Below are 26,613 nucleotides of genomic sequence, written 5' to 3'. Positions count from 1 at the left end.
AAAGAAGTCATCTCTCCACAGGTTCTGTATTGTCCTTTCCGCTGTTCCCACATCGTCGTCTATTGGTAGGCAAACAAGTCCCTATCCTTGACAGGGAACATGGTGTCATAGATTCGGGTCATTTGGTGATCTCCAGAGCCATCCGATCATGCGCAGAAATCATCGCGCTCACATGGTGGCATCTGCTTCAGAGACCTCCATCTTGGGTACTGCGGCCTTGTAGGCCCAAATGCCAACTTCAGCAAAAACAGACATAACAGTAATTAAAATATAGAAATTAAGATTCTAATGTTTAAACCCACACTAATCCCAATGTATATTAGTATTTCCCTAGCTGTAGCAACATTTAAAGCGATAATACTCACCATTTGATAATTTTGAAAGCACAAACAATCACAAAGCAACATAAATCATGCAATTTTCTATTTCGCCACAATCTAAGTTCAGTTTGCGTACCATACTTAATTAATTATTCTGCCATGCAATTAGCATTTTAGTCCCACGTGTATCTCGTGTTTATCAAGGTGCAAAAGTTGATTGGTAAATTTTCTCTCCAAACAGGTTATTGGAATTTAAAATTAGAATGATTACGTAATTAATTTCATGCAAATTAGAGGAGGTACACAAAATTTTGTTTTACCTGCTCCATCACCCACTCCCCCCAACCCCACTGACTTCCTCCTCTCATTCCCTCATGGGCATCGGGCAAAAGTACCCCTCATCTCTCCATAGCCCCTCTCTCACATTCATTTAGTTTGTTTTAGAGCACTAGTAAAGGCTGACTTTACTAATAAGAATGTATATATGTTATATCCTGTGGTCTTCTAGTTCCTTGCTGTTCAGCCTGTGTGAGTGTGATGTAATAGAATGTTCATGAGTGCATGGTTTGGATGAGTGGTCAGTTGGAATGAGTGGGGCTGAGTAGCAGGATGCTGTACCATCTTACCTGTAACTGAATAAACCTACATAATCTACACATCTGGCTACTGGACTGATTACTTACAAGGGCCTTACTTCGTTTACAAAAGTGGCGATGATTGGAAAAGAAGAACCACGAGCGAAAAGGCTAAGAAATTGAAGAAACTGCACAAGAAACTAAATAAAACCGGTTGGAGTATGAAGAGAATCTGACCAACGCCCTGGATGCCCCACCAGTGTTTTCTACAACAGACATCCTACACATTGAACGTTTTGTGCGTTGGACTTTGTGAGGCTTGAAATCTGTCCGACTACAGTAAGCCTACATAATTGAAGATTTGATGTGTGACTTGATGCTTAAAACCTGCTAGCTTACAAACAGTTTACAGATTTGGAATATTAGGTATTTAATATATTGAGCTTGAAGTCAGAGCAGCCTAGAGTCATCTGGATTTGGTAAAGTCAGTTGAAGGCATTTATGCAGCGCTTTGTTGACTGCATTTTAAATGGGCATTTGGAGAGAACTGGCAACTTTGACTTTAAAACCAACAGGCAACATTGATGTTGAAATCACAGTCAACTGGTAGAGCTAAAATTCAAACAGCAGGGTGTGAAGGAACTCGTACTGTGAATTATTTTGAGAGTTTTTATTTTACCTGCTTTGACGCAATCGACAGCAAAACATGTGTTCAACTCCCTTCAAGTTTTTGCTCTAAGTAATTAGCAGGTCATTGGATGGTGCAACTGAGGAGAGGAGCCAGAACTTTGGCAGTAGGTAACTCTTGTAGCGCACTGTTATTTGTGTTTGGACTGCATTTACAGTGAACCGGCAGCCTGTTTTGTGAAGCGTCTTTGACAAGTATAGAAATACCATAGAAAATCTAACCGCAGCAGTGTGGGGGCATTGCTTGCTTTGTTCATTTAACAATATCTATGAGTATTCGGGGGCATAAGTCGGGCCATGGGGAGTGTTCAGCTAGTTGTTGCATCCACTGCGCTGGTGAAACCAATATTGTGAACGTTTGAAAATTTGAAGGACAAACCTGTTGGGTCTTTTTACTGCAGCGTCACATCTGCGAGTCCCTGCTATGACGTGTCCTGCCGTCCAGGAAGAAGCACTGTTGGCGTTTTCTGGGTGTGTTATCTTTTTGTTACGTGATGTGGCTTTTGCGACCAGTGTGGCCATGTTGGATGCAGCTTTATGGGCGCAATCCGGTTGTGACATCACAGCGTCCTCTAACAGCAGTTCATTGGTCGTGGAGGCCGCGCCCAGTGCAGTGGTTCCAGCGCCATATCTTAGCAACGTCATCAGCATGAGGAAGTGTGATTAAGTGGCATGTGATTGCTCTCAGGTGCTCAAGGTTAGTCGGCAAGTAAAGAAGTGACACTCGCGCTCAGCAATGGGGTGTGAGAGGCATGTTGGTCTGAGGCTAAAGGTGATGCCATTCTGGTGTTATTTTGCGGGACGGCTCGGGTGGGAGGTCGCTCACCTAACCATGGGACAGTTATTGCAAGCTGCTGCTGCACCCGTATGTTTGAGTCGACGACCTGTTTATTTTGTTGTGATGTTTCTGTTACACTTATTGTGCACCATGTTTAATTGCTGTCTGCGGTATTACATATTAGTCAGTGTTAGGGAGAGTATTGCATTTTTGTGTTATATGCAGTGTGGTGTATATAGTGCAGTGCATGTTGTGTTGCACGTAGAATTTCTTATGTGAGGAAGTGTATTGCGTTAGGTCTTTTTTATAGACTGTGTGTGGTGTGTGACCAATGCATAATTCTCTCGTCATGATGGGTTGGTTTGATCATACTCTGAGCAACTATTTCCTTTTATTAAGAATGCCTATGGTTGAATGACACAATAGTGTTCTGTAGTGGGAAAATGTGCTTTCCTTTGTCCAGCGAGATGTGTGCTGTAGTGGGAATATGTGCGTTCCTTTGTCCAGCGAGATGTGTGCTGTAGTAGGAACATGTGTGTTCCTTTGTCCAGCGAGATGTGTGATGTATTGGGAACATGTGTGTTCCTTTGTCCAGTGTGGTGTGCTGTAGTGGGAACATGTGCGTTCCTTTGTCCTGCGAGGTGTGCAGTAGTAGGAGAGTGCTGCTTCTTTCTCCTGCAGTGTGGGCAGTAGTAGGGGTGCATGAGTTCCTCTGTCCTGCAAGGTGTGAAGAGATGTATGTACTAGTTGTATTCAGATATATATTAGTGTTCCTTTGCAGAAGATATATAGTATGTGATCTTTATGTAATGTAATCTTATGTCATCAATTTCCTTTACGATTCAAGGAACATAATGATTCATGTATTTTCTTTCACTTTACTTCCTGTCGTTTCTTTTGTTTCCTGAAGGAAGGAGATATGTTATGGCCGTGGTTTCCAAGTTCTTTGCTGCTCAGAAAGTGCGAGTGTGATGTAATAGAATGTTCATGAGTTCATGGTTTGGATGGGAGCAACGAGCTTTCGTTATTTAATTAACTGTTATGTGTGTACAGCAATGTAGGATTGAGAACGCATCGGCATGCTGAGGCCCATTGGAGGGCTTGAAACTTTGCCAACAAGATGAAACCGTGCACCCATTTGGGAATGAATTATTTTTCTGGACACTACATTGCCCACAATCTCTTGCACAGGTGTTATTGAAGCTGCCCATACAGGTGCGTGCAATGAAGTATTTAAAGCAGTGGGCGGTACCAGAAACGCGCACACTTGACAGTCGCTGAGGAAGGAGTTTTACTTTGAAATGCGTCAGGCATCACAGACTGACAAGCTGTTTATGGGATTGGCATGCTGCTCGTGTTCGTACCGAATAAAGGCTTGTAGCCTGTTACTGGTTGCTTTTTTCGCTGAGGGTGCTTTTGGAACGTATATATATATATCTATATATCTATATATATCTATATACCCTTACAGAAGATATATAGTATGTGATCTTTATCTAATGTAATCTTATGTCATCATTTTCCTTTGCGATTCAAGGAACGTAAAGATTCATGTATTTTCTTTCACTTTGATCCTGTTGTTTCTTTTGTTTCCTGAAGGAAGGAGATACGTTATGTCTGTGGTTTCCGAGTTCTTTGCTGCTCAGCCAGTGTAAGTGTGATGAAATAGAATGTTCATGAGTTCATGGTTTGGATGAGTGGTCAGTTGGAATGAGTGGGGCCGAGCTGCAGGATGCTGTTCTCTGTTGGGCTGTACCATCTTACCTGCAGCTGAATAAATCAACATAATCTACACTACTGGCTACTGGACTGATTGCTTACAAGGGCCTTACTTAGTTTACAAAAATGTCTACCCAAACAAACCCTTTTCAGCAACATTAGGAGTAGATAACGAAAGACGAAGAAAAAAACATAACACCCTAACCTATTTTATGCAATTTTGCATGCAGCTCTTTGATTGCAGTTCGTAACAGTCACTGTTCTGTATTAGGGTTGTATCTTATGAACTGCGGTGACAAAAGGCTATCTGTGACAAAAGCAGTAATTCACTCAGCTATCCACATACATTACAGATCTGAGAACTGCATGGTACGAGTTCTTTGCAACAGGCATATTAACCCTCTGCGCTACTTTATGGCAAGTGAAAACTGCTAGTAGACAAAACTCAGATCTCTCTTTCTCTCTAGCAGGAACGTTGGAACGCAGGATCGTGACATTTGTTTTGCTGCCTGCAAACTGGACGCACAAGGAACTCTGCCCCAGGTGTTTTTAATCATAAGTTATTGCTAAATACAGCGCCCCCTCTGAAGTCGGTGCATCCTCCCTAGGTCAGCGCCCAGTGCGGCTGCACCAGTCTCACTGCCCTAAAGCCAGCCCTGCTCAAATGTACTTTTGGTTTCCAAGTATATATTTTGCAAGGCGAATTTGCAATTGTTACATGAATGTATTTTTGTTGTAGGCACAGAGTTCATTGTGAATGACGTGTGCTGGTGACTGCTTTCTTAACTTCTACTGTGAAGATAATAGAGTCTGGTTGGAGTGACCATAACCCTTTAATTTTGTCTTCAAAATGGTCATTCTTGAAACAGCCATTATTGGCCCATGCTTCCTCTCATCTTGCTTTGAGGGATCAAGGTAGGCGGTTGAAATGGTCCAAAATAATCCTGGATGAATTGCTTGGTAATTTGTGTCATCTGAGCCTAGAGTTGGAATGCTGCCTAAGCTTGGATTCTGAGCCTAAAGAAGTTGTGAGGTTGTTTGCTCCTCTCTGTGTAGATATTAGGGCCGCTCTCACGTTTCAAGTAGAGGACAGAGTGAATATAAAGTGAACACTGGTTTGGTAGATCCTATTCTAATTTGCATCGGGATTCAAAGATAGCCCCATTCTGGGGATGTAGTAGAGGTAAGCTAACTACGCAGATAGTATAAGCTGGCTATTATAAAAAAAGAAAAAGGAAAGGGTCCCTAAAGGACAAGGTCTGGGATAATTTGGTGTGTGCCTATGATTCTGAGCAGCGCACCACATGTTTTGGCGGATTAATAGCCCATTTTTAGGGGCAGAGGGTGGTCCTCCTTTGATTTATGTGATTGGTGAAGACAAATGGTTTAACCATTTGTCACACATGTATTCATTGGAACCTGATCTAGAGTCTCCATCTCCTTTTTAACAAAGCTGAATCTTTTGTTTTCTGTTGCTGAGGTAACAGGCTAATTAGAGATTGGCTGGTAACCAGGCCCCTGGTCCTGACTGTGTACCCCCTGATCTCTTTAGGAACGATGCTCTTCTTTGGACTTCTTTGTTAACCAAGGTTCAAAATGCTGTTGTGATAGTTCATGGGCACAATCTATTATTGTCCCTTTATCAAAAAGGGTGATAGAGGTGACCCGAAATGTTATTTGCCCTTTTCCCTGATCAAAACCACCATCAAGGTTATGGACAAGGTGATTTTGGAAAGGCTCTCCTCATGGGACAAAGAGAACAGCATATTCTCTGAGGGAACGTACGGGTTCAGGCCTTTCCTTAGTACTATTGATCAATCCCTGAACCTATACCTTCTAACAATACAATGTTTGCCTGTATACATAACTCAATGTGAAATCCCTGTCAATACAAATATAACCTGTAAGAAAAACAAGGGGAAGGGGGTAAAAAGAAAAAAGTTAATTGGGAAAGGGGGGGACCAGAATTATTTTTTTTGCAGTGGGCACCCATGATACAATCGTGGTTGAAACATGCGGTAGTCTACGTGGTGCGTCTTTGAAACGTGACCCGCCAATAGGGCCAGAATAAGTGAGTTACATGCAGGGCAACCATGATCATGCGTAATACCTATGTAGTACGTGAATATTAAACTTATCAAAGCACTCAAGGCTAATATAAGCTCTGGCCAGGCTATACTGCACATTAGAAGACACATGCCAACGAGAGAATATCTAACTACCCAATTTAACTTGCTAAACCTTGGCTCTCTCCTGCGATATATCCAAGTCTCCGGTCAAGGAAATACCAATTAGCTCAGAAGGGAGTCAAATAAAGAGTGAGCAGTTATATGGTGTAAGCCAGCAAGCTGCTAAATAAGAGGGAGACACAGCACCACCATACCTAATACCAGTGTAAAAAGTAATATGTCGGAATGGGAAAGTACCCAATTGCGACCCTCCACAATAACGGGCTTGCTAGAGCCAGAATTATAACAAGCAACTAGTGTCATCAGGGAATGTGACAACAATCTTGGTTTGCTGATTCTAAAACACAACATACAATACTGTTTTTTTGTTGTTGTTTTTTTTAAACTCTATTTATGGTTTTAGACCAGTACGTAGCAATACATATTCTTATTAGGTACAGCAAAGCGGCAACTGACATTTAGTCGTTTTTCGGCGCACATTCCTTTTCCAACATCTTATGCGAATCAACACAAATATGTGAAGAGCAATGACACAGGGTGAACAGAAACACTAACTTAATCTCACGTTTGAGCCATCCTGGAGTACACCATATACACAAGCAGCATCACGTCGCTTCCTTTTCCTTATGGATACTGAAACCTCTTTTCTACCAGCTACCCCATTAGGCATGGCATGTCTGTAAACATATACAATAAAAAAGACCAATTGCCCATACTGCACTTCTATTAATCCTTTGTCAAGTGCGGTACGGTAGGTGTGTCCTCGGGACCGTGTGAGAGGAGATATCCTTTTAATGGTCCCCATATGTCTTTGGAAGCATGAGGTAGCAGTTCGGCATATGTGATGGTCTGTTCTTGGCAGTACATTAGATCTGCTAGCCACTCCTTGAATTTCGGGGCTCGGCCTCTCCCCCACCTGCAGGCCACCTTCCGTTTTGCCAGTAAAAGCGATACAGCTACAAATTTCCTGTACTTTTTAGGTATCTGTGCTGTGTATCCAAGAAGCGCAAGGAATGGATCCCTCTCTAGTTCACTGTCAACCATTTTCTCCAACGCTGCAAACACCTGCTCCCAGTATTCTTGTATTCTTATACATTCCCAAGCTAAGTGCAGGAAACCCGCCCCTCGCTGTCTACATCTGGCACATCTATCATTATCAGTTAATTTAAATCGTAGTTTCATTATCGGTGTATAATATAGGCGATGTAGATATTTATAATGTATCACTCGTAACTTACTACTAGCCGAGATCTGTGCTGTCTGGAGTCAACAGTATTGCCACTGGTCATCAGTGATGTCCCGCCCCAACTCCTCTCCCCAATGTAGTCTGGCTGGGCTAACAATTTCCATTCTGTGCATGCGTATTGCGTTGTATAAACCAGACACCAGATGCTTTCCATCTGCGGATCCCAACATTTGGTGTAAAGGCTTAAGGCATTCCGGTTCCTGGGGAAAGACTGGGAGGAACGACCGCATTCCCTGCTGCAGCCTCACACATATAAAAATACATCCAGAGGTGTGCGCCTTATGTCCTGCATAAAATGCTCTAGTGTGCGGAATGTTCAGTCATGAAATAGATCTCCCCATGTGTTAATATGAGCACGCTTAAATAAGTCGAGGAATCCCTTTTCCTGCAATAGGGAGAGACTAGGGTGATGAGATAATGACTGCCTAGGGGAGTAAAGAGATGTACGCCTAGAAGTGCTGTTATCTGGTGCCAGGCATCGACCGTGCCAGTGACAGTAGTAGGTGGTGTTGCACGTGTACGCGCTGGTCCATGTATCAATCCATTTCGCGGTACTGGACCCGCAAGCCAGTCCTCTACCGCCACTTGGGGCATATAACGAGGGGGGTACACCCAGTAATGGGCGTAATGCGCCTGAGCACTAAAAAATATATCTCAAAATCAGGAATATCCAAGCCCCCCTGATCATATGGCCTGGTTAATATTGACCATTTAAGTCGTGGTTGCTTCCCTCCCCAGAGCAGTCTAATAAGTTCGGAGCGTAAGGTGTTGAAAAAATGCCTCCCAGGATGGTAGGGAATGTTGAGAAATAAATAAGGAAATTGCGGGAGTATTATCATTTTTATGAGCGATGCCCGGCCTGCCAGCGAGAGGGGTAGTGATATCCAACGTGTGATGTTAGTAGTTAATCGCGCAATGGCTGTGCCGTAGTTCGCTCTTATGGTTTTTTCCCTGTCTCTGGTTATCTGAACCCCTAGATACCTTAAGTCTGCATGCCACCATTCTAGCGGAAAGTCGAGTTGGAATGGAACCACTGCTGTTGTAAGAGGAAACACCTGAGATTTCCGCCAGTTAATACTAACACCAGAAAGTCTACCAAATCGTATGAATTCTCGTAATAGGGGATTTATATTATTTTGCGGATCTCTTACGTATAGTGTTATCATACGCATAAAGTGATATTAATATTTGTCGTAGGCAGTAGCGGAACGCTTTATCTCGGTGAACCTGTCACAGCCTGGAAGCCAACGGTTCTACCGCAATGGCAAATAAAAGTGGGGAAAGCGGACACCCCTGACGAGTGCCTCTGGAGATTGTTAGCTGCCGAGACAGGTGACCATTAATCAATATTCTAGCCGTGGGCTGGTGATACAGTAATTTAAGCCACAATAGGTATAAAAGTGGGAACCCCATCCTCTGTAGAACCCCAAATAAGTAATGCCATTCCACTGAATCAAACGCCTTGGTGGCATCTAAGAACACCGCGGCAAGTGGGAATTCGGGTGCTACCGTCTGGATCAAGGAGAACAGGGTCCGGAGGTTATGGGACGTTGCCCTGCCTGGTACAAACCCTGATTGATCTGGGAGTATAAGTTTGTCCATTAGAAGGGACAGACGGTTAGCCAGCACTTGTGCTAAAATCTTTGTGTCACATTTCATCAGCGACAATGGCCGATATGAGTCGCAAGATTCATGGGGGCTTCCCCGGCTTAAGCAGAGATGTAACTATGGCTTCTCTCATCGAGGGGCGCAATATTCCTACCTCTAGGGATTCCTCGTACACCTCTTTTAGCACTGGCGCCATGATGTCGATGCAGCTCTTATAAAATTCAGCCGGTAAACCATCTGACCCAGGCGCTTTCCCATTTTTTAACTGCATTATTGCTTCCCTAATTTCGGCTAGCTCAAATGGATGACAAAGGAATTCCTGCTGCGTATCACTGAGCCAGCCAAGCGCCACCTCCCCTATGAAGTCATCCAAATCAAGCGGTCCATGTCTCTGAGAAGTGTATAACGTACTGTAGTGTGCGCTAAAAGTGCCCAATATATCTAATGAATCCCGTTGTAGTATTTCACCAGGGCCTTGTAATTCCAATATGTGTGTGGTAAAGCGAGGACGTCTTGTTACTTCTGCCAATGCCTTCCCGGCCACTCCCCTTCCCCATACCTACGAGCTACCCAGTAGCGCCCCCGAAATTTCAACTCTTTGTGCAGTTTCTTCATATTCTGTTAATTTTTCACGAAATGTGCTGTGTACTTGCCCTATCCTTCCCCTCCCCATTTGGCTCTCTAACCCCCTTAATTCCCGCTCTAGGTGTTGTAACGTGGTCGTATGTCCTGTAGCACCCCAAAGCTCTTTGAGAGGCAAACTCCCCTTATTGTCACTTTAAAAGCCTCCCATATCACCTCTACACTATCAACTGATCCTTTATTCCTAGCAAAGAAATCCTGGATCTCCTCCCCTAATTCCACGTGGAAGACCACGTCTAACAAAGCCGTGGGCTGCAGCCTCCAACTCGGCCTAGGGCTGTCATATCCTTGCGGGGTGAGTGATACCTTTACCGGGCAATGGTCCGAGAATGTTCTAGCCAAGTGCAATACATTGCGTATATCGGACCCCAACTCCCTCGACAGCAAACAATAATCTATCCTTGCCCAAGTCCCTCTGTGCAATATGAGGTGCGCACCTTCCCGTACTTGTGGGTGCATGTGCCGCCAGCTATCGATCAGTCCACCTTCCTCGATTATGCCCTGCAATGCCTCATGTGCATTGGTATAGTGGTGTGTAGCTGCATTACATCTGTCCTGGTGAGGTTGCAGAGCGACATTAAAGTCACCCCCCCCGCCCCCCCATATTATGTGGGTGGAGCCAACTGTCAGTATTTTGCACCACAGGTCAGTGAAGAATTCCGGGCTATCCGTGTTAGGACCATAACAGTTTGCAATCGTAACAGAGTCCCTGCCCAGTCTCCCCATACAATAATATATCTGCCTTGTGTATCCTCTATCACCCCTGCCTGCTCAAATCGAATATGTTTTTTGAAGAGTATTGCTGTCCCACGGGCATAGGAGGAATATGACTAGAATAAGCGACATCCTGCCCATTTACTCGCAAAGTGATTTCGGGCCCCTCTGATCTAGATGGGTTTCTTGTAATAATGCCACGTGCATCTGTTGCCTATCTAGATAAGCTAATACTTGTCTCTGTTTCCTCGAATCCCCAAGTCCCCTGACATTCCAAGACAGCACTCTTAGCATATTTCTATCCTCCTGTGTCATTAGATCCTTTAGTCCCCAACTGAGCTGTGTTCTGCGAGCTTGTACGCTCCGGAATGTGCATACTCCGAAAACCTCCCATGCATAAAACATCCTGTGCCCGTGTATCACTGTACCTTTGAAACTCCCATCCCTTTACCTCCCCCACCCACTGAAGCATCCCAATCATGCCAGAATTAGATGACCCTCCCCAACACCCATTAGCTTCTCCAGTCTAACTGTTAGACCAACTTCTTCCCATTTCAAACTCGCGAAGTGAATACGGAAAAGCCTAAGAAAATGGAAAACAGTAATGGGGTATTCCCCGGTGGGGTAATGCATCTGGGTGGCTCACGAATACCTCTAGTCAGTCCAGGTAAAGCAACCCTCTCCGCTAGTCCCTGGATAGTTTTCGAGGGTGGCCGCTGCATCATCATTTTATACTCCTCGCTCTGCGTCCTGCCTTGATCAGACCTCACTTCTTTTTTGCAGTGATTTTTGTCCCGTTCTCGTGTACTGCGCGCCGAATGCAGTTATTCCCACACGCCTCAGTGCAGGTAACTGTCTCTATCAAACATCATCTACAGCAGCGTTTAGTTCATTTCTGATGAATGAGATTTCAGTGAGCCCTCCGGCTGAGGCGTCTATCTTTTCTGCCTGCGAAGTTGCTTTAGAAAATCTTCCACCTGTTGGGGCTTTTTGAAGAATGTTTGTGTTCCTTGGTGGGTAACTCGGAGACGAGCCGGGTACAAAAGGACGTAGTCTATCCCCGCCTGTCTTAATTTTTGTTTCACCGCCAGAAATCGACGTTGTTCCTCTTGTACATGTAGTGTGAAATCCGGGTACATAGTGAAAGGTATTCCCTCGTAATTCAATTGTTTGTTCTCCCTGGCGACTCGCAATGCAACATCCCTGTCCCTGTAGTTTAACAGGCGGGCGATGATGGGCCTGGGGGTGCTTCCAGGAGATGGCCGCGGCCCAAGGGCTCGATGAGCTCGTTCCACTATAAAATGAGGGGAGAGCAATTCCGTGCCCACCACTGCTTTCAAGAGCTTCTCAATATACTCTTCCAGCCTGCCTGTGTTTGTACTCTCCGGTATTCCCAAAACGCGTATGTCGTTTCTCCGACTACGCGCCTCTATGTCCTCATTTTTACCTGCTATAACTTTGAGCAACTTATCAAGCTGCGCCGTCGTCTTTTGCACATGATCCGTGGTGTCTTCGACAGTAGAGATACGTTCCTCTGCTTCTTTTAATCGTGTCTCGTGACCCTCGAGTGTCCGGGCTATCGCGTCCATACGTGTTGTCATTGTGTCCATTTTACCTGCGATGACCGCGAAGCCTTGTCTCACCTCCAGCAGGATTGTTTTCGGGTCTTCCCCTGTCGTGGGCTCTTGTTCTGGCTGCGAGGATTCCGCTCCTGGGTCCACTTCCACTTGTTGTTGCCTTGCGGGTTTTTTGGTGTCAAACGTCAACCTTGGTTGACGAGTATCTGTCTTCCCCATCTTGGTTCTGGGTTTTGATGCCGGTGATCACACCTGACTAGGCTAGAGTCGTGCACCAGCGCTGCTCTGTAGCTTGCAACGGGTTTTGTGACACACTATGTTGCCTTTAGAGGTAAAGACGGCAACACAGCTTGAGCGCGGTGTCCAATACAGTCACTACTTACAATCAATGCTCCGCAGCATTTGCTCGTGGTGAGTTGCCTGTTTTCTCCGTTGTGCAGGGGGAACAACACCCGCCGTCCGCCTCCCTGCATATCTGGCACTCAGGATACATGCGTGTCTCGGTGCGTTCTTCTACTGACCAAATTTTTAACAGGCATGGAGACCTCTGCGCCCCACCCAGCCTTGTGCACAAAGATCAAGCCCATTCCTTTTGTGTCTAATCGTAGTATGTTTAATCTGTCGCTCAAAGGGGCCCCCTCTGCGTCCTCACCTTCGGTCTGGGAGGAATCGGCTGCAGGAGTCAGTTGAAAAACGAACAGTTATTGTACTCTGATCCGTGATTCAAGACCCCTACTGTCTATGGGGCAATGACTGTGAATGCGCGCCTCTGCTACGCGCTTCCTGCCTTCAGGTGTCCAGCAGAAATACTTGCACCGCCACAGCTCCACCGTTCTCCGCTATGCCGAGTGCAGGGGCGCCTCAAGAACCACCTTCACTGTGTATACGCGTGGTAGGCTCAGTGCATGGTACACTGCGGGGCCCCCCCTCTGCGTACAAGCATAAACGGGCCCGCGCCTCCCTGTAACCGTTCGCAGTATGGGTCACTCCAAAGGCCGCTTCAGCACCTCAGCGCTCCGGTGCGATGTTATCTTCCCCCGCCGCTCCAGCTGTGAGTTGCATTCCGCCTACCTTTCTTGCCTGCATCTGCATGCGTTTGTTCAGCAGCCTCCGAAAATGTATAGCTTTACCGGAGACGCGCTCAGTGCGTTGTTGTCTGCGCCGCTGTTGTTCTCCGGCCTTTCCGCCTCGTGGGGACCACGCCGCTCTCCTAATCAGTACTGCCGCCCCGCAGCTCCAAGGCGGCAGTCGCTGTCTCCGGTCGGCAAGATCGGCTGCTGTTGTCTGGTGCCAAATGCTACGAGCTGCCCATCGCTGCACACCACTGAGTCCCTGAGTATACGAGGGTCTTTCCTCACGCCTTTTCAAATATTATACCCCGAGTGGAGCAGGATAAATGACGGATTTTCAAACCAGCCTGCAGGAGCCTCACTCAAGTGCGGCCATTCCGCTCGTGCGCCACCTCACAAAATACAATACTGTATAATCAGTCATCTGAAATTAACTTCTGGAAATTGCCCCCCTGCTGCACCCAGCATACCTCATAACCTATTCAACTGCCATGGTTGGTAGGGAGCGTGAGAATGTCAGGAAATAATAGCAGGGTCCCTAGCAGGCGGAATTACAGCCAAACCGTATCTGAGGGGAAACAAGTAACCTCAATATCGGATAGTAGTTATGGTTGCAGAGCAAGGAAGCATGTGGCCAAAGGGGGACAACCTACCCGACGGACCGTGGTGTGCCACAGCAAGCTGGCTAGTGCCGGAGCAGTCTGTCGGTAGACCGAGTTGTGATAAAATGTACCTGCATCTTCAGGAATGGAAAAATAAAGAGCGGACCTAGACGGTCAATCACCTAAGTGAGCTAAAAACGTGGCGGACAATTTTTGAATGATTGGCAGTCAAGTCAGGGGAGGGTGACTGCAGATAAGAATGGAACTCCAACAGCTTTAAAAAAAATATGCGGAAGCGATGTAAAGGATTGTCAAGACAAAATGGAAAACCTGGTGTATAACCATAAATTGGTGGTACAGAACCTAAGTCACAGTTCATTGAATTCAGTTATTCTAAACGCATTCCATGGCATAATTGCTACATAGACCCTGAATCATAGTATGATGTAATTCGAAGATCTCAGCAGTCTGTACTTGTCAAATGCTTGAAAAACATAACAACATAGTATTGCAATATCAGAGAAGAGATCTCATGTACAAAAGAGTGAGAGCAACGAGTCTAGGATGTTTAATAAATGACGTACACATGAATAACATTCATGTGAATGATTCATTTAAGCGTTGTAGTAAAACCAAGTAAAGAGGGCACAGTCTTCAGTTACTCAAAACACATTATGCTTCAAAGTTGTTACATGTTCTCTTTGCTCATAGTGTGTTACCGCATATAGGGAAATTGACGAGGTCTCGGTTTTCGGTACTTGTCAGGTACTCATGGTATTGCAATTCAGAGAAGAGATACTGATGCTCATATAAAAAACTTCATGTACATATGGGTGATTGAGTCTAGGCTGTGTATTAAGTGACGTGCACATTAATGTGAGTGATTCATGTACGTGACGTCAAGTTTTCCAGTCTGTTGAGCCCGCTTTGGAAGCTGTCAGGATCCACTTCAATTCCTCCCTATAGCTGCAAGGTCACCACCTCTTTTAAGCACTTGAATAACTTCAATAAGTTGCCGTGACAGATCGTTTTTGCTATGTCCCAATGTTTCAAAATGTTCCATCAAGAGTGCATGTGATACTTTACAGGGTAATCGACTTCTGTGCTGACAAATTGTGATCTTCACTTTTTGCATGTTCTGACCCACATAAATCAAATTACATGGGCAGAAGATCTCATACATTACATTTGCAGTGTTACAATTGGTAAAATGTGTGAAAGAGCAATTTTTATATTCTTGTGAGTAAGTTCCTTTGTCTCAATCGTATATTCACACACACTGCAGTTACCAACTTTTGGTGACCCACCGCGGATCTGTACCCCAAATTTCATTCAGCATCTGAGATGTGCTAGGGGATGGTAGGTATGCTCGCACTAGGTGTCTTTAATGTTCTATCTTTCGGAAGGCAAAGATGGGGCTTTCTATGGACAGTTCTCCTGCATTTAACATATGTCAATGGTATAAGATTGTTGTCTTTACTTGATTGGAGACGTGTGAGAAAGCGGTCACTCAAACCATCTTCCCCCTATCATCTCTTACTCTAGTGGTCAAGAGTGCCTTACCTGGACTGTACCACGACCTTTTAATGGATCTCGTAATCAGTCTGTGAGGGTAACCTCAGGAAAGTAGTTTGGTCCTTAAGGTTTCCGCTTCTCGGATGAAATCTTGATTGAAGAAGCAGTTTATTCTGATTCTAAAGAATTGGGAGTATGGGAGGGAATCGCGTAGTGCCCTAGAATGATGGCTTGAATATGCTAACAAAGTGTTCCTCTATGTAGGTTTCCAATTCAGTGACATGTAGAGTTCCCCCCTAATAGGTTTTGTTCATCAAGTCTAAAAATGAAATCTCCTCTCTGCTGTATTATAAGGTGAATTTCAAACCTTTGCGATTCTTATTGAGCCATGTTATAAATGAGGTGAGCGTGTCTGTACTGCCTCTCCATATCAAGAAAATGTTGTCAATGTAGTCTTTCCAGGTTATTATATTGCTGTAGAATGGGTTATCGGACAGAATGGTCGCTGTTTCTAGGTTATCCATGAACAGGATAGCACAATTGGGAGCTTAAACTGCCCCAATGAATGCCCCCTTGATCTCCTGATAAACCTCCTCATCAAATTGGATTCTTTTTTTGTGAGGATCAGGTGCAATATTTCCAAAATAAAATCAGTAGGGACTGGATGTGGTCGTGTAAATTTCTCAAGGGTTTGCTGAATAACCTCTATCTCCTCATTTTGAGGAATATTCATATATACAGATTCTAGATCTAGTGTTCAAAGAAGACAAGTGTTGCAGTCAAAAGGCATGTGTTCAATTTGGTTAATCGAATGCATGCTATCTCTCACGTAGCATTCTGTGGTCGGTACAAGTCCATAATGAACAAGCATTGGCATAGCCAATAGGTCTCGCCTTTGGGACCTTATAAGTATTTAGTTATGCCGCACAATATCCTTGGTGCAACAACATCAACTGTTGCATGGCTAAACACTTATAAGGTCCCAAAGGTGAGACCTATTGGCTATACCAATGCTTGTTTATAACGCAAGCTTCCTTGAGCTTGAAGAGATTTCCATATTGTGTTGGTCTCCCTAAAGTGGATGTTAATAAGAGGCTACATTGTGACAACAAAATATGTGGCCTTCTGGCACAAGGGGTAGCAGAAAAGTGTTCCCTCTTGGGTTCTTCTATAGGTTGCAGTTTAGATGGCTAAGCCAGAGGGCTCACATTTCCAATTCTGTGGCTAAGTAGCTCATTCACTCCAGGTTTTCACTTTGCACTCTGGGATATGCAGTCCTGCTGCTCCAATTCTAAAATGAGGTCTATATTTATCAGAATGCAACAATAGAACCTGGAACGGTCGAGCTACTCGAGGGCTTTAAGACCATCTCTGGTGGGTGTGACATATTCGCAAAAAACTTTAAGTGAATGCTATCTGGACTACACAAATTCCAAACAACAATAACATGCATTATATACATAACACATTTTACAGAGTGGAATTGTTGTCGCAAAACGGCTGTGCCCCATTTGAGATGAATGTTCATTTCTAGCATTTCCTTCCTCCATGGACGTTGCTGTTTCCAAGCATAGTGATATTACTAGCCGGTGGAATGGGGTTGGATTGACTTCAGAAGGATGAAAGGGTGAGCCTGTCCCGCAGACATTGAGACCCGTACCCAAACATTTACTCTCCACATCTCAGCAGCGAGCACTGGCTGAAGCTACTTCCCCGACCTAGGTCAGGAGGGCAGATTTCTGGTATAGAGGACACATTTCTGTTACACAGGAGGGCAGGATTCTGGCTCCAATCTTGCCACTTCCGGGTCAACAAATTAAAAGGACAACAGGGTCAGCGGCGTGACGGGAAGCCGCTCTCTGAAACTTTCATTTCTAACTATTCATCCAAAAACGTATGGCTGTTTTCTAAGAATATTTAGGATTACTTACACATGTGCAGCTTTCAGTAATGGGGTTGTTAATCTGCCATAATGGTATGGACATGGAGAGGGCTCCTAGACGGGAAGAAGCTCAGTGCATCATCCTGCGCCTACTCTGGTAACTGAACATCTGTCCTGTGTGGTTAAGCTTTGCTGAAATTCAGGGGTTCAATCAGTGATGATGGCAAGTGAGCACTGCGAGGCGGCAGGCAGAGCAAGAAGATGCACTCAGAGGATGGTGAGTGCTGACTGGGTGGCGCTAGAAGAAGGTGCACTCAAGAGAGACTGGTGAGTGAGGACTGCGAGTCGTAGGAAGAATGTGCACTCAGAGGTTAGTGAGTGATGACTGGGTGGCGCTAGAAGAATGTGCACTCAGATGTTTGTGAGTTATGACTGGGTGGTGTTAGAAGAAGGTGCACTCAAGAGGATGGTGAGTGAGGACTGCGAGTCGTAGGAAGAATGTGCACTCAGAGGTTAGTGAGTGATGACTGGCTGGTGCTAGAAGGTGCACTCAGAGGATGGTCAGTGCTGACTGGGTGGCGTTGGCAGAAGGTGCACTCAAGAGAGGATGGGGAGTGAGGACTGCGAGTCGTAGGAAGAAGGTGCATTCAGAGAGATGATGGTGAGTGATGAATAGGTGGCGTTAGCAGAATGTGAACTCAGAGTGAGTTGATTGTGAGTGATGGCTGGGTGGCATAGAAGGATGACAGACATGAAATAGGAGGACAGACACGGACTAAAAAGAGGACAGACACGGACTAAAAAGAGGACAGACACGGACTAAAAAGAGGACAGACACGGACTAAAAAGAGGACAGACACGGGCTAAAAGGAGGACAGACACGGGCTAAAAGGAGGACAGACACGGGCTAAAAGGAGGACAGACACGGGCTAAAAGGAGGACAGACACGGGCTAAAAGGAGGACAGACACGGGCTAAAAGGAGGACAGACACGGGCTAAAAGGAGGACAGACACGGGCTAAAAGGAGGACAGACACGGGCTAAAAGGAGGACAGACACGGGCTAAAAGGAGGACAGACACGGGCTAAAAGGAGGACAGACACGGGCTAAAAGGAGGACAGACACGGACTAAAGACAGACAGACACGGACTAAAGACAGACAGACACGGACTAAAGACAGACAGACACGGACTAAAGACAGACAGACACGGACTACAAGGAGGACAGACACGGACTACAAGGAGGACAGACACGGACTACAAGGAGGACAGACACGGACTACAAGGAGGACAGACACGGACTACAAGGAGGACAGACACGGACTACAAGGAGGACAGACACGGACTACAAGGAGGACAGACACGGACTAAAGACAGACAGACACGGACTACAAGGAGGACAGACACGGACTACAAGGAGGACAGACATGGAGGACAGACAGGGACTACAAGGAGGACAGACAGGGACTACAAGGAGGACAGACAGGGACTACAAGGAGGACAGACAGGGACTACAAGGAGGACAGACAGGGACTACAAGGAGGACAGACAGGGACTACAAGGAGGACAGACAGGGACTACAGGGAGGACAGACGGGGACTACAGGGAGGACAGACGGGGACTACAAGGAGGACAGACGGGGACTACAAGGAGGACAGACAGGGACTACAAGGAGGACAGACAGGGACTACAAGGAGGACAGACAGGGACTACAAGGAGGACAGACGGGGACTACAAGGAGGACAGACAGGGACTACAAGGAGGTCAGACACGGAGGACAGACAGGGACTACAAGGAGGACAGACAGGGACTACAAGGAGGACAGACAGGGACTACAAGGAGGACAGACGGGGACTACAGGGAGGACAGACGGGGACTACAGGGAGGACAGACGGGGATTACAGGGAGGACAGACGGGGACTACAAGGAGGACAGACGGGGACTACAAGGAGGACAGACAGGGAATACAAGGAGAGTGCATAGTATCAAAAGGGTGGCACACGAGGGAGACCTGAGGGCTTCACGTACTAACTACTGATGTTGGTATCAGACAAAGATTTGTATGGAGGCAGCGGGAAGCTGAGTGAGGACGGGATAGAGAGCTATAGAGGAGAGTAGAGACGTGGACTGTGTATCCTGTGAGTTCAGGACATAGCAGACCAAGGAGGTACCTTCAGCAGCTAACCATGCACGGTTTAGAAGGGAAACAAGCACGCGCCTCGCGCTGAAAGTTTAAAAAAAAAAAAAGCATCAAAGAAAGGAATGGGCGGGAGGTGGTGTAAGGATGGCGAGTGAGCTGAGGCTAAACAAAAAAAAGCCTGAAAGACCGCAATGGGCGGGTGGTGGTGTTAGGGCGGCGAGCAAGCTGAGGCTAAACAAAAATAAGCATTCGTGCTAAATACTTGTGCTAGCATACCCATTGCGAGAGCGACCATCTGTGTTTTTCAATTAGCGTGCACGCCGCTGCTCGCTCCCGCAAGGCGGATGCCAGCACAAGCACGAGCGCTGAAAAAGAGCTGATCAATTTCTAAAGGACATCTCCTAATTCAGCGCATGCGCGCTGCCTAGGCGAGACCTAAAAATCAATGTAACGGCAGATTGGCTCAAATTGAACCACATTCGGAAATGATTGGTCTCCCCAGAGTCGATGTCTGATTTTATGTATTTTAGTTGATGTGTAGATTACCGTTGTTCTAGGGTTTCGTGCATTCAAAAACAAATGCTCATTTTTAGGTCTCGCCTGACCCAGCGCATGCGCTGGTCTGGCGAGACTTATTGAGAGGGCTCCAAAAAGTGCTACCAGGCCAGCCTAGAGCTACAGTGCATGTGCGCACCGCTTTTACCGCGATTACTTTCACTTTCGCGGCCGCTTGGCATAGCCAATAGGTCTCGCCTTTGGGACCTTATAAGTATTTAGGTATTTAGTTATGCAACTGTTGCATGGCTAAACACTTATAAGGTCCCAAATGTGAGACCTATTGGCTATGCCAATGCTTGTTAGTAATTAAATGTAGTACAAGTCATTTTTGGGTTATAGTGGTGATCTTAGTTTAAAGTTCAGTGTTTGAGATTTGTTTCATAATCTCATTTTTGTGTTCCTGGGTGTCTTGTATAACTATTCCACCCCCTTTGTCAGCCGGTTTAATAACCAGCGAGTTGTTGATTTTTAGGTCCATCACAGCATGTTTTTGAGATAGGGGTATGTTGTATGTAATAAAGTTCCTTATTGTTCAAGGTAGGAGATCTCTCTGATTACCAAATGTAATGTATGTATTTCATGCGCAAACAGGCATTAGGTGATGAGAAAATGGAAGACGGACGAAAGTCCGTATATGCACTTGTGGGTGTACATGGATTCTGTGAAAAAATCAGAACTTGTCCGTTTGTAAATCCAAGAAGATAGGGCGTACAGTGGGTACAAAGGATAAGCCCTGGCTTAGAAGTGAAAACACAGTTTGTGAGAGGATGTGATTTGAAAGGTTAAAACTAGGAATAGTCTGTCACCTCACCAGAACTCGTGTCTGTCCTATTGTAAATGTGATTAGAATTAGTTATGTCTCCTGGTGTCCCCACTGATAATAATTCTGGCGCGTCTGTCTTTCACCAGGTGTGTTGATCCATGGTTGGCTTTGTCCTCTCCCTCCTCAGGAGGACTCTCTAAAACACAGTGTTAATTTTATATTGGAAGACCTACCTTCCCGTTCCGACATGTAACTGGTTACATTGGTAATAGGTATCCTAATACTGTTTCCCTCTTATTTAGCAGGGTGCTAGCTTACACCACATCATTGCTCCCTCTTTATTTGACTCCTTTCAGAGCTAATTGGTATTCTCTTGACTGGAGGCTTGGATATTTGGCAGGAAAGGACCGTGGTTTAGCAAGTTGAATTGGGTAATTAGATATTTTCTCGGTTGCCAGTAATTAGGTACCCTTCCGTTTGCATGTGTCTTCTAATGTGCAGTCTGGTCAGAGCTTATATTAGCTTTGAGTGCCTTGATTAGTTTAATACCCGTATACTACCCTTGTACTGTGCATGACCATAGTTGCCTTCCATGTCACTCACTTATTCTGGCCGTATTGGCGGGTCACGTTGCAGAGACGCACCACGTAGACTACCACATGTTTAAACCACGATTGTATCACGGCTGCTTACTGCAACAAATAGATTTGTTCACTTACCTAAGTGATATAATGGCCCCTCCCCCATTCCATTTTTCTTTCCCCCCTCCCCCTAGTCACCCATGTTTTTTGTACAGGTTATATTTACATGGTTTTCACATTGAATTATGTATACAGTCAAACATTGTATTGTCCTGATAATGATCCCATATGTGCAGTGGATCGAAATGTCATCGACTGAATCATTGACCCAAGTGATTTTGGTAAATTGTTCCTTGGGGACAGTAGTGTTGTCTCCATAAGAATTGTGATGTTAATTTGTATTAATGGTTATAAAAACCACTTCTCATGCATGTTTGTGTATGTTACACCTGTTTAATTACGTCCTGTAGTGGTATACACTCCTTCTAACCCTTGTTTGTATTTATTATTTTTATTTTGACGCCAATACAAATTCTTTGACCTATCTGTTGAAGAATCTCTGGACATTATTGTTGTGCACCCAGAATATGTTTTGGATCATATCCTCAGCTTAGGGAGCCGTGCTCTTATAGCACTAACAGTTTCTGAAAGCACTTATTGCCTGATGTAATTTTGATTGGTTAAAAGGCAAATCGGAGTGCTTGAACACTCTAACAATATGCTAAAATAGAACTGTTTGCGGACAAATAACCAGAAACGTTAGTCTATAAGTTCAAGGTCGCGTGGTGTATCTTCATCGCCTTTATCGTGTTTACAAGATTCTAACCAGGTACATTATCATCAGCCGGCACGTGTTTCGTCCCCAAGGATACATTTTGAGGACGCGTGACTGCAAACTGTATTTTTTACTCTTCTACCAATCATGCATGAAGTAAGATGTTTCTTCTAGGTGATCGCTCCTGTGCCTATTCTATTGTTGCCCATTCTACTGTTAGATTCTTCCTAATAACAAATGTAGTCGTTCCCATCTGTTTATCATCAATATTTTCAATTGATGTTGCTATTCAGTCATGGACTAGACTGGCGTAGAGAGCCCTGATAAGCCCTGCCCTGTCGTTCGCAAATGAAATGTGGCCCACATTTTATTTTACCCTTCTTTCACAACATATTTGTGTGACAGTTTCAGGCCACAGAGAGGTATCTCGTCTGCCGCTATTTTTTGCTCATTTTTCGGGGTGTCTTCCAGCATTGGTGCCTCCAGAGTTAGGAGAGCTTGCCTCTTCAAAAACATTAGGCCTGAGGATACGGGGGTCTGGGAGACCTACAGCCATAAAGCGATGTTTGGGTTGTAAACCAGATGTTGAGCTCTGGAGCTTTACCTCTTGGCAGTCATGCCCCAGTTCATACCCCTTAAGCGCATTTATATTAGAGGAACTTTGGATGAAGTATTGTCTTCCTTCAAGCAAGAATACTGAATTGTCTTACCCCTTTGCCCAGGTATCAGGGAAATGTATGCTACTGTTAAGGCACAGAGAATCTGTGACCTAATTATTGGGAAATTGTTAAATTGATAGCAATTTGCAGATGCCACAAAGTGTATTAAATTCCCATTTCTTTGTAAATGTCTAATGATTCTTAGCGGTGGCAAACCAGATGTATGTAATGTAAAAAACACTGGTTCCGGCAACTTATAAATTCTAATAATATTAAAGATTACTAGCAGTGAAATGTATATCGTGATAATTAAAAATGCAATGAAGAATTGTGGTCTGAAGTGACTGTTAAATAACAATCCATATTGATAAATGTCTAACAATGTAATTTGTTGTTGTATTGTACCAGCTATCTTACCTCCCCTTTTCCTTTAAAATTTTTCCAAGTCAACATTAGTTTCTTGTAATAGTTATATCATAATAAGCACATTGATGTATGTCATTTTGGAATATCTCAGGTCAACCAATAATGGAAGTCAGCTTCATGATTTACAGAATCCTTAATTGGTATTATGCTGGTCATAATATCTTAATTATGTTTCCACTTATCCAGTTGGTTTTGTAATAATTATTCTCTTGTCTCCGTTATCATTCTCTAATTTATGATTTGCATAAATCTTAAAATTAGGCTGGACCCACTGTCCGAAGTATCATGTTTTAACTTGGTCCAAGAGGCGCTGGTAATAATTATCCTCGGTGTTTGTTACAATTATTGAAGGAATTATTTATGCGGCAGAATAAGAACTTAAAATATTGATGTATGGTGTAGGGAATAACGAATTCGTTCTTCCATTCTGAATACTGAACTTAATTTACAATGAAGAAGTAAAATATTTCACCTTATCCTCTGTTGCAGTATTTTTAATAAAGAATTGCAGTATTTTTAATAAAAAATGAATGGTGTAGCGTGCTAGAATATTATTGAACGTAGCAGGTGAATTTCTGTTCTCTTTCCTATATTGTAATTTGTCATTTTGTACAGGTAAAACACACTTTACTGCTAATTGTGCTTCGTCAGTTGTGCGCTGTTTACCCATATGTATATGACATCATTTCCAGCTGGAAGTCATATGCCTGGGAAAAGCTTTGATGCAGTCCTTTGGTCCTAGATAGCCCTCATTATATGTTGATTTGTGTTCATTCTGACATGCAGTATTTAATCTAACTGTATATTTGTGTTGTTTTCTGCAGTCATTACATGCGACAGATACTGGAAGCATTACGCTACTGTCACGACAACAACATAATTCACAGAGATGTTAAGGTAAAATGTGGTCTATGTTGTTAATCCTGAAGTTAATGTATTAGTTTGAGTTTTTCATGTTTTCGTATATTGACTTTATTTGTTTTAGGAACTGTTCCAGAGGCAGTATTGTTGTTGAATAAAGAGAGTAATTTGCAAACGTTAGTTAAAATGTTTAAAATGCTTATTTTTCTGTTTATTGTATTAAAAAAAAATAATCATTATGGTGAAGAGAATTGTAGCTCTAAGGCCATCACTAGTCTTTAAACTTGGAAAGCATTTGACACATTGTTCTATCTTTGTATCAAAATGGCTCTAGCCTTGTCCGATCTGGGGTCTAAATTTAGGAAATGGTTTAAATTCTTTTACACTGGACATAATGCAAAGTAAGACCAATACAATGATTTCTGTTGTGGTATCCATAGGCAGGGGCCACCCAGCAGTGAGTTCTTCTTTCTCCTCTGCCTTTCTGGGAGCTGAATGACTAGCCTGCATAATTAGGTTTTTTCCCATGGAATACAGTTTATGATAGAGACTTCTAGTTGCAAATTCCTCAACTTTTGAATATTCTACAGACGTCAGACTGGATCTGGACATTTTCAGCAGTGCCTCTGCATGCCAGAAGGTGGCGCCTTGCAGCTCTGCACTGATGCCCTACATCTGCAGGAAAGACGCAAGGTGCATGCTGACTTTAGTTCCTTTCTTTGCCTCTAGACGCTAATCTGGGGATCCCTCTTGTCTCTCAGACACTTTACCTCGATTTTCAAATTAAATTCTGCAGTGTGCACGGGATGTCACCTCCTAAACTGGGTTAGAGCCCTGTAGGGACTGTCACAAAAAGAAGTCCATTACCGGTCGCCACCAGGTGCACCTGGAGTTGAGCCATGACGCCAAGACCGGCAGAGATTGTGTGTCGATAAACTCGAAGGCCATCAAGGTACCGAGGTGAAACTATGCATCTCCAAGTATAAGAAGACTTCATGATGGGACGTTTAAAGTCCCACCCTGCGTACAAATTTCACTTGGTCCCATTCCCAGAGTCGTCAGAACTGCTCCAAGGGTAGGTCTTAGTCGCCTACGTGCCAGAGAAAAACAAGTGGATGATCAGCTCTTTGTGCGGTTCACTGGAGCAAAAAAAGGTAAGGCTGTACAGAAGCGTACCATCACCTGCTGGGTCATGCTCTTCATTAAGATCTACAATGGACTCTGAAGGACTGCCTGCTCAGTCTACCAGGGCCACTGCTGCTGCCACTGCATTGGTACATGGAGTACCTGTCCTAGACATTTGCTAGTCAGGTACGAGCTACATGGGCGCCCCTCTATGTGTTCATGAAGCATTATTGCCTGGAGATTCAGCTTTTCCAGGAGGGGCTTTTTGCCCGCTCGGTCCTGCAGGACTTTCTGGTTTGAGCCCATCCACAGACACACTTCTGACTAGGTATTGTGTTAATACCTATTAAAAAGGTGAGTAATCTGCGGCTAGGAATCTCTATCACAAGAACAAGTTATCTTTTTATAGCGTTCTTTCTGGTAGCGACTCTATCTAGCCACAGTCCCTCCCATCCTCCCAGTTCTGTGGTTGGACTCTATCCTTTAATAAGATATGAGCCCTTGACTGTTTGCACGCAGCACTTTGTATGGGAGTTTGCCGGTCCACTATTCTCAAAGGGGACTACATCGGCCAGAAGTGCCTCACGGCTGGAGCCGAGCTCGTCATCGGAATCTCGCCAGGGGCGCCATAAAACCGACCCGGACACCCGCAGCATGGGAGTCCTTGACTGTTTGCACGCAGCACTTTGTTTGGGAGTTTGCGGGTCCACTATTCTCAAAGGGGACTACATCGCCCAGAAGCGCCTCGCGGCTGGACCGCGCTAGTCATCGGAATCGCACCAGGGGCGCCATAAAACAGACCCGGACACTCGCAGCGCGTTAGGCGCGGGCGTGCCCGTGCAAAGCCCGGGCCAAGGGGAGGTCCATCTGTGCCTATCCCGGACCTAACGAGGCTGGGCAGGGCCATTCCCATAAGAACTTGGCTACGGGGACAATTTGTAACGTTTATGGTAAAGCCCGATTAATATTACATTATATTATATGGTATATTGATTTTATATCATCAAAATGAGTAAGCGTAAGCTTGGAGTAGGTCAGGGCGTTGTAGGAACCCTTGATGCTTTTTTGCAGAGGGCAGAATCAGCACTCATTAATGAGATTAAACTCACAGAGCGAAGATTATCCCTTGAGCCTCTCCCTTCTCACAATAGACTTTCTCTGACCCCCGTACTTACCGAACCTAGAATGATGACTATGAAGCACCTCCCCTTCGGATCAGTCCGCCACAACGCGCTGAATCAGAGATTGTGACGGAAATTGCCTCCTCTTTCTTATCTTATGATTTAGAATGTAGCTCTGCTAGACCCAAAGTAACCACTAGAGGTCAGAAAGCCAAACTAAGTATCGATCATATTGTGGAACCACTTTCCAAGAAAAGGAAGAGCTGAGGACCGCAGAAACAGAGTAAACCTGCGCAAAGAGTAACAGGGAAGAAATCGAGAATCGCCACAAGTGAAAAAGAGCCCAATGAGGGTTCTCCCAATACTACCCCTCACATTGTGACTGGAAAGCCCGCTAATAGCACACAGGAGGGGAATTTTTGGGGTAGATTAGAAACAATGATATCTGTACTACTGGAACCAATTCTACAAAAAATAACAAT

The 26,613-nt window shown here is 44.7% G+C and overlaps 1 protein-coding gene across 10 annotated transcripts in view; it reads left to right on the top strand.

Annotated features, from left to right (window-relative positions):
* The window catches only part of CASK (calcium/calmodulin dependent serine protein kinase), a 1,269,229-nt gene that overhangs the window by 453,844 nt on the left and 788,772 nt on the right, over positions 1-26,613 (top strand). For all 10 annotated transcript variants that reach the window (XM_085622943.1, XM_085622946.1, XM_085622949.1 and 7 more), the window contains exon 5: positions 23,849-23,921. In XM_085622943.1, the coding sequence (XP_085479069.1) occupies positions 23,849-23,921 (73 nt within the window). The remainder of the gene's footprint in view (positions 1-23,848; positions 23,922-26,613) is intronic.

The sequence above is a fragment of the Triturus cristatus genome, chromosome 8, assembly GCF_964204655.1.
Source record: "Triturus cristatus chromosome 8, aTriCri1.1, whole genome shotgun sequence".
NCBI lineage: Eukaryota > Metazoa > Chordata > Amphibia > Caudata > Salamandridae > Triturus > Triturus cristatus.
This window is presented reverse-complemented; position numbering and strand designations above follow the sequence as displayed.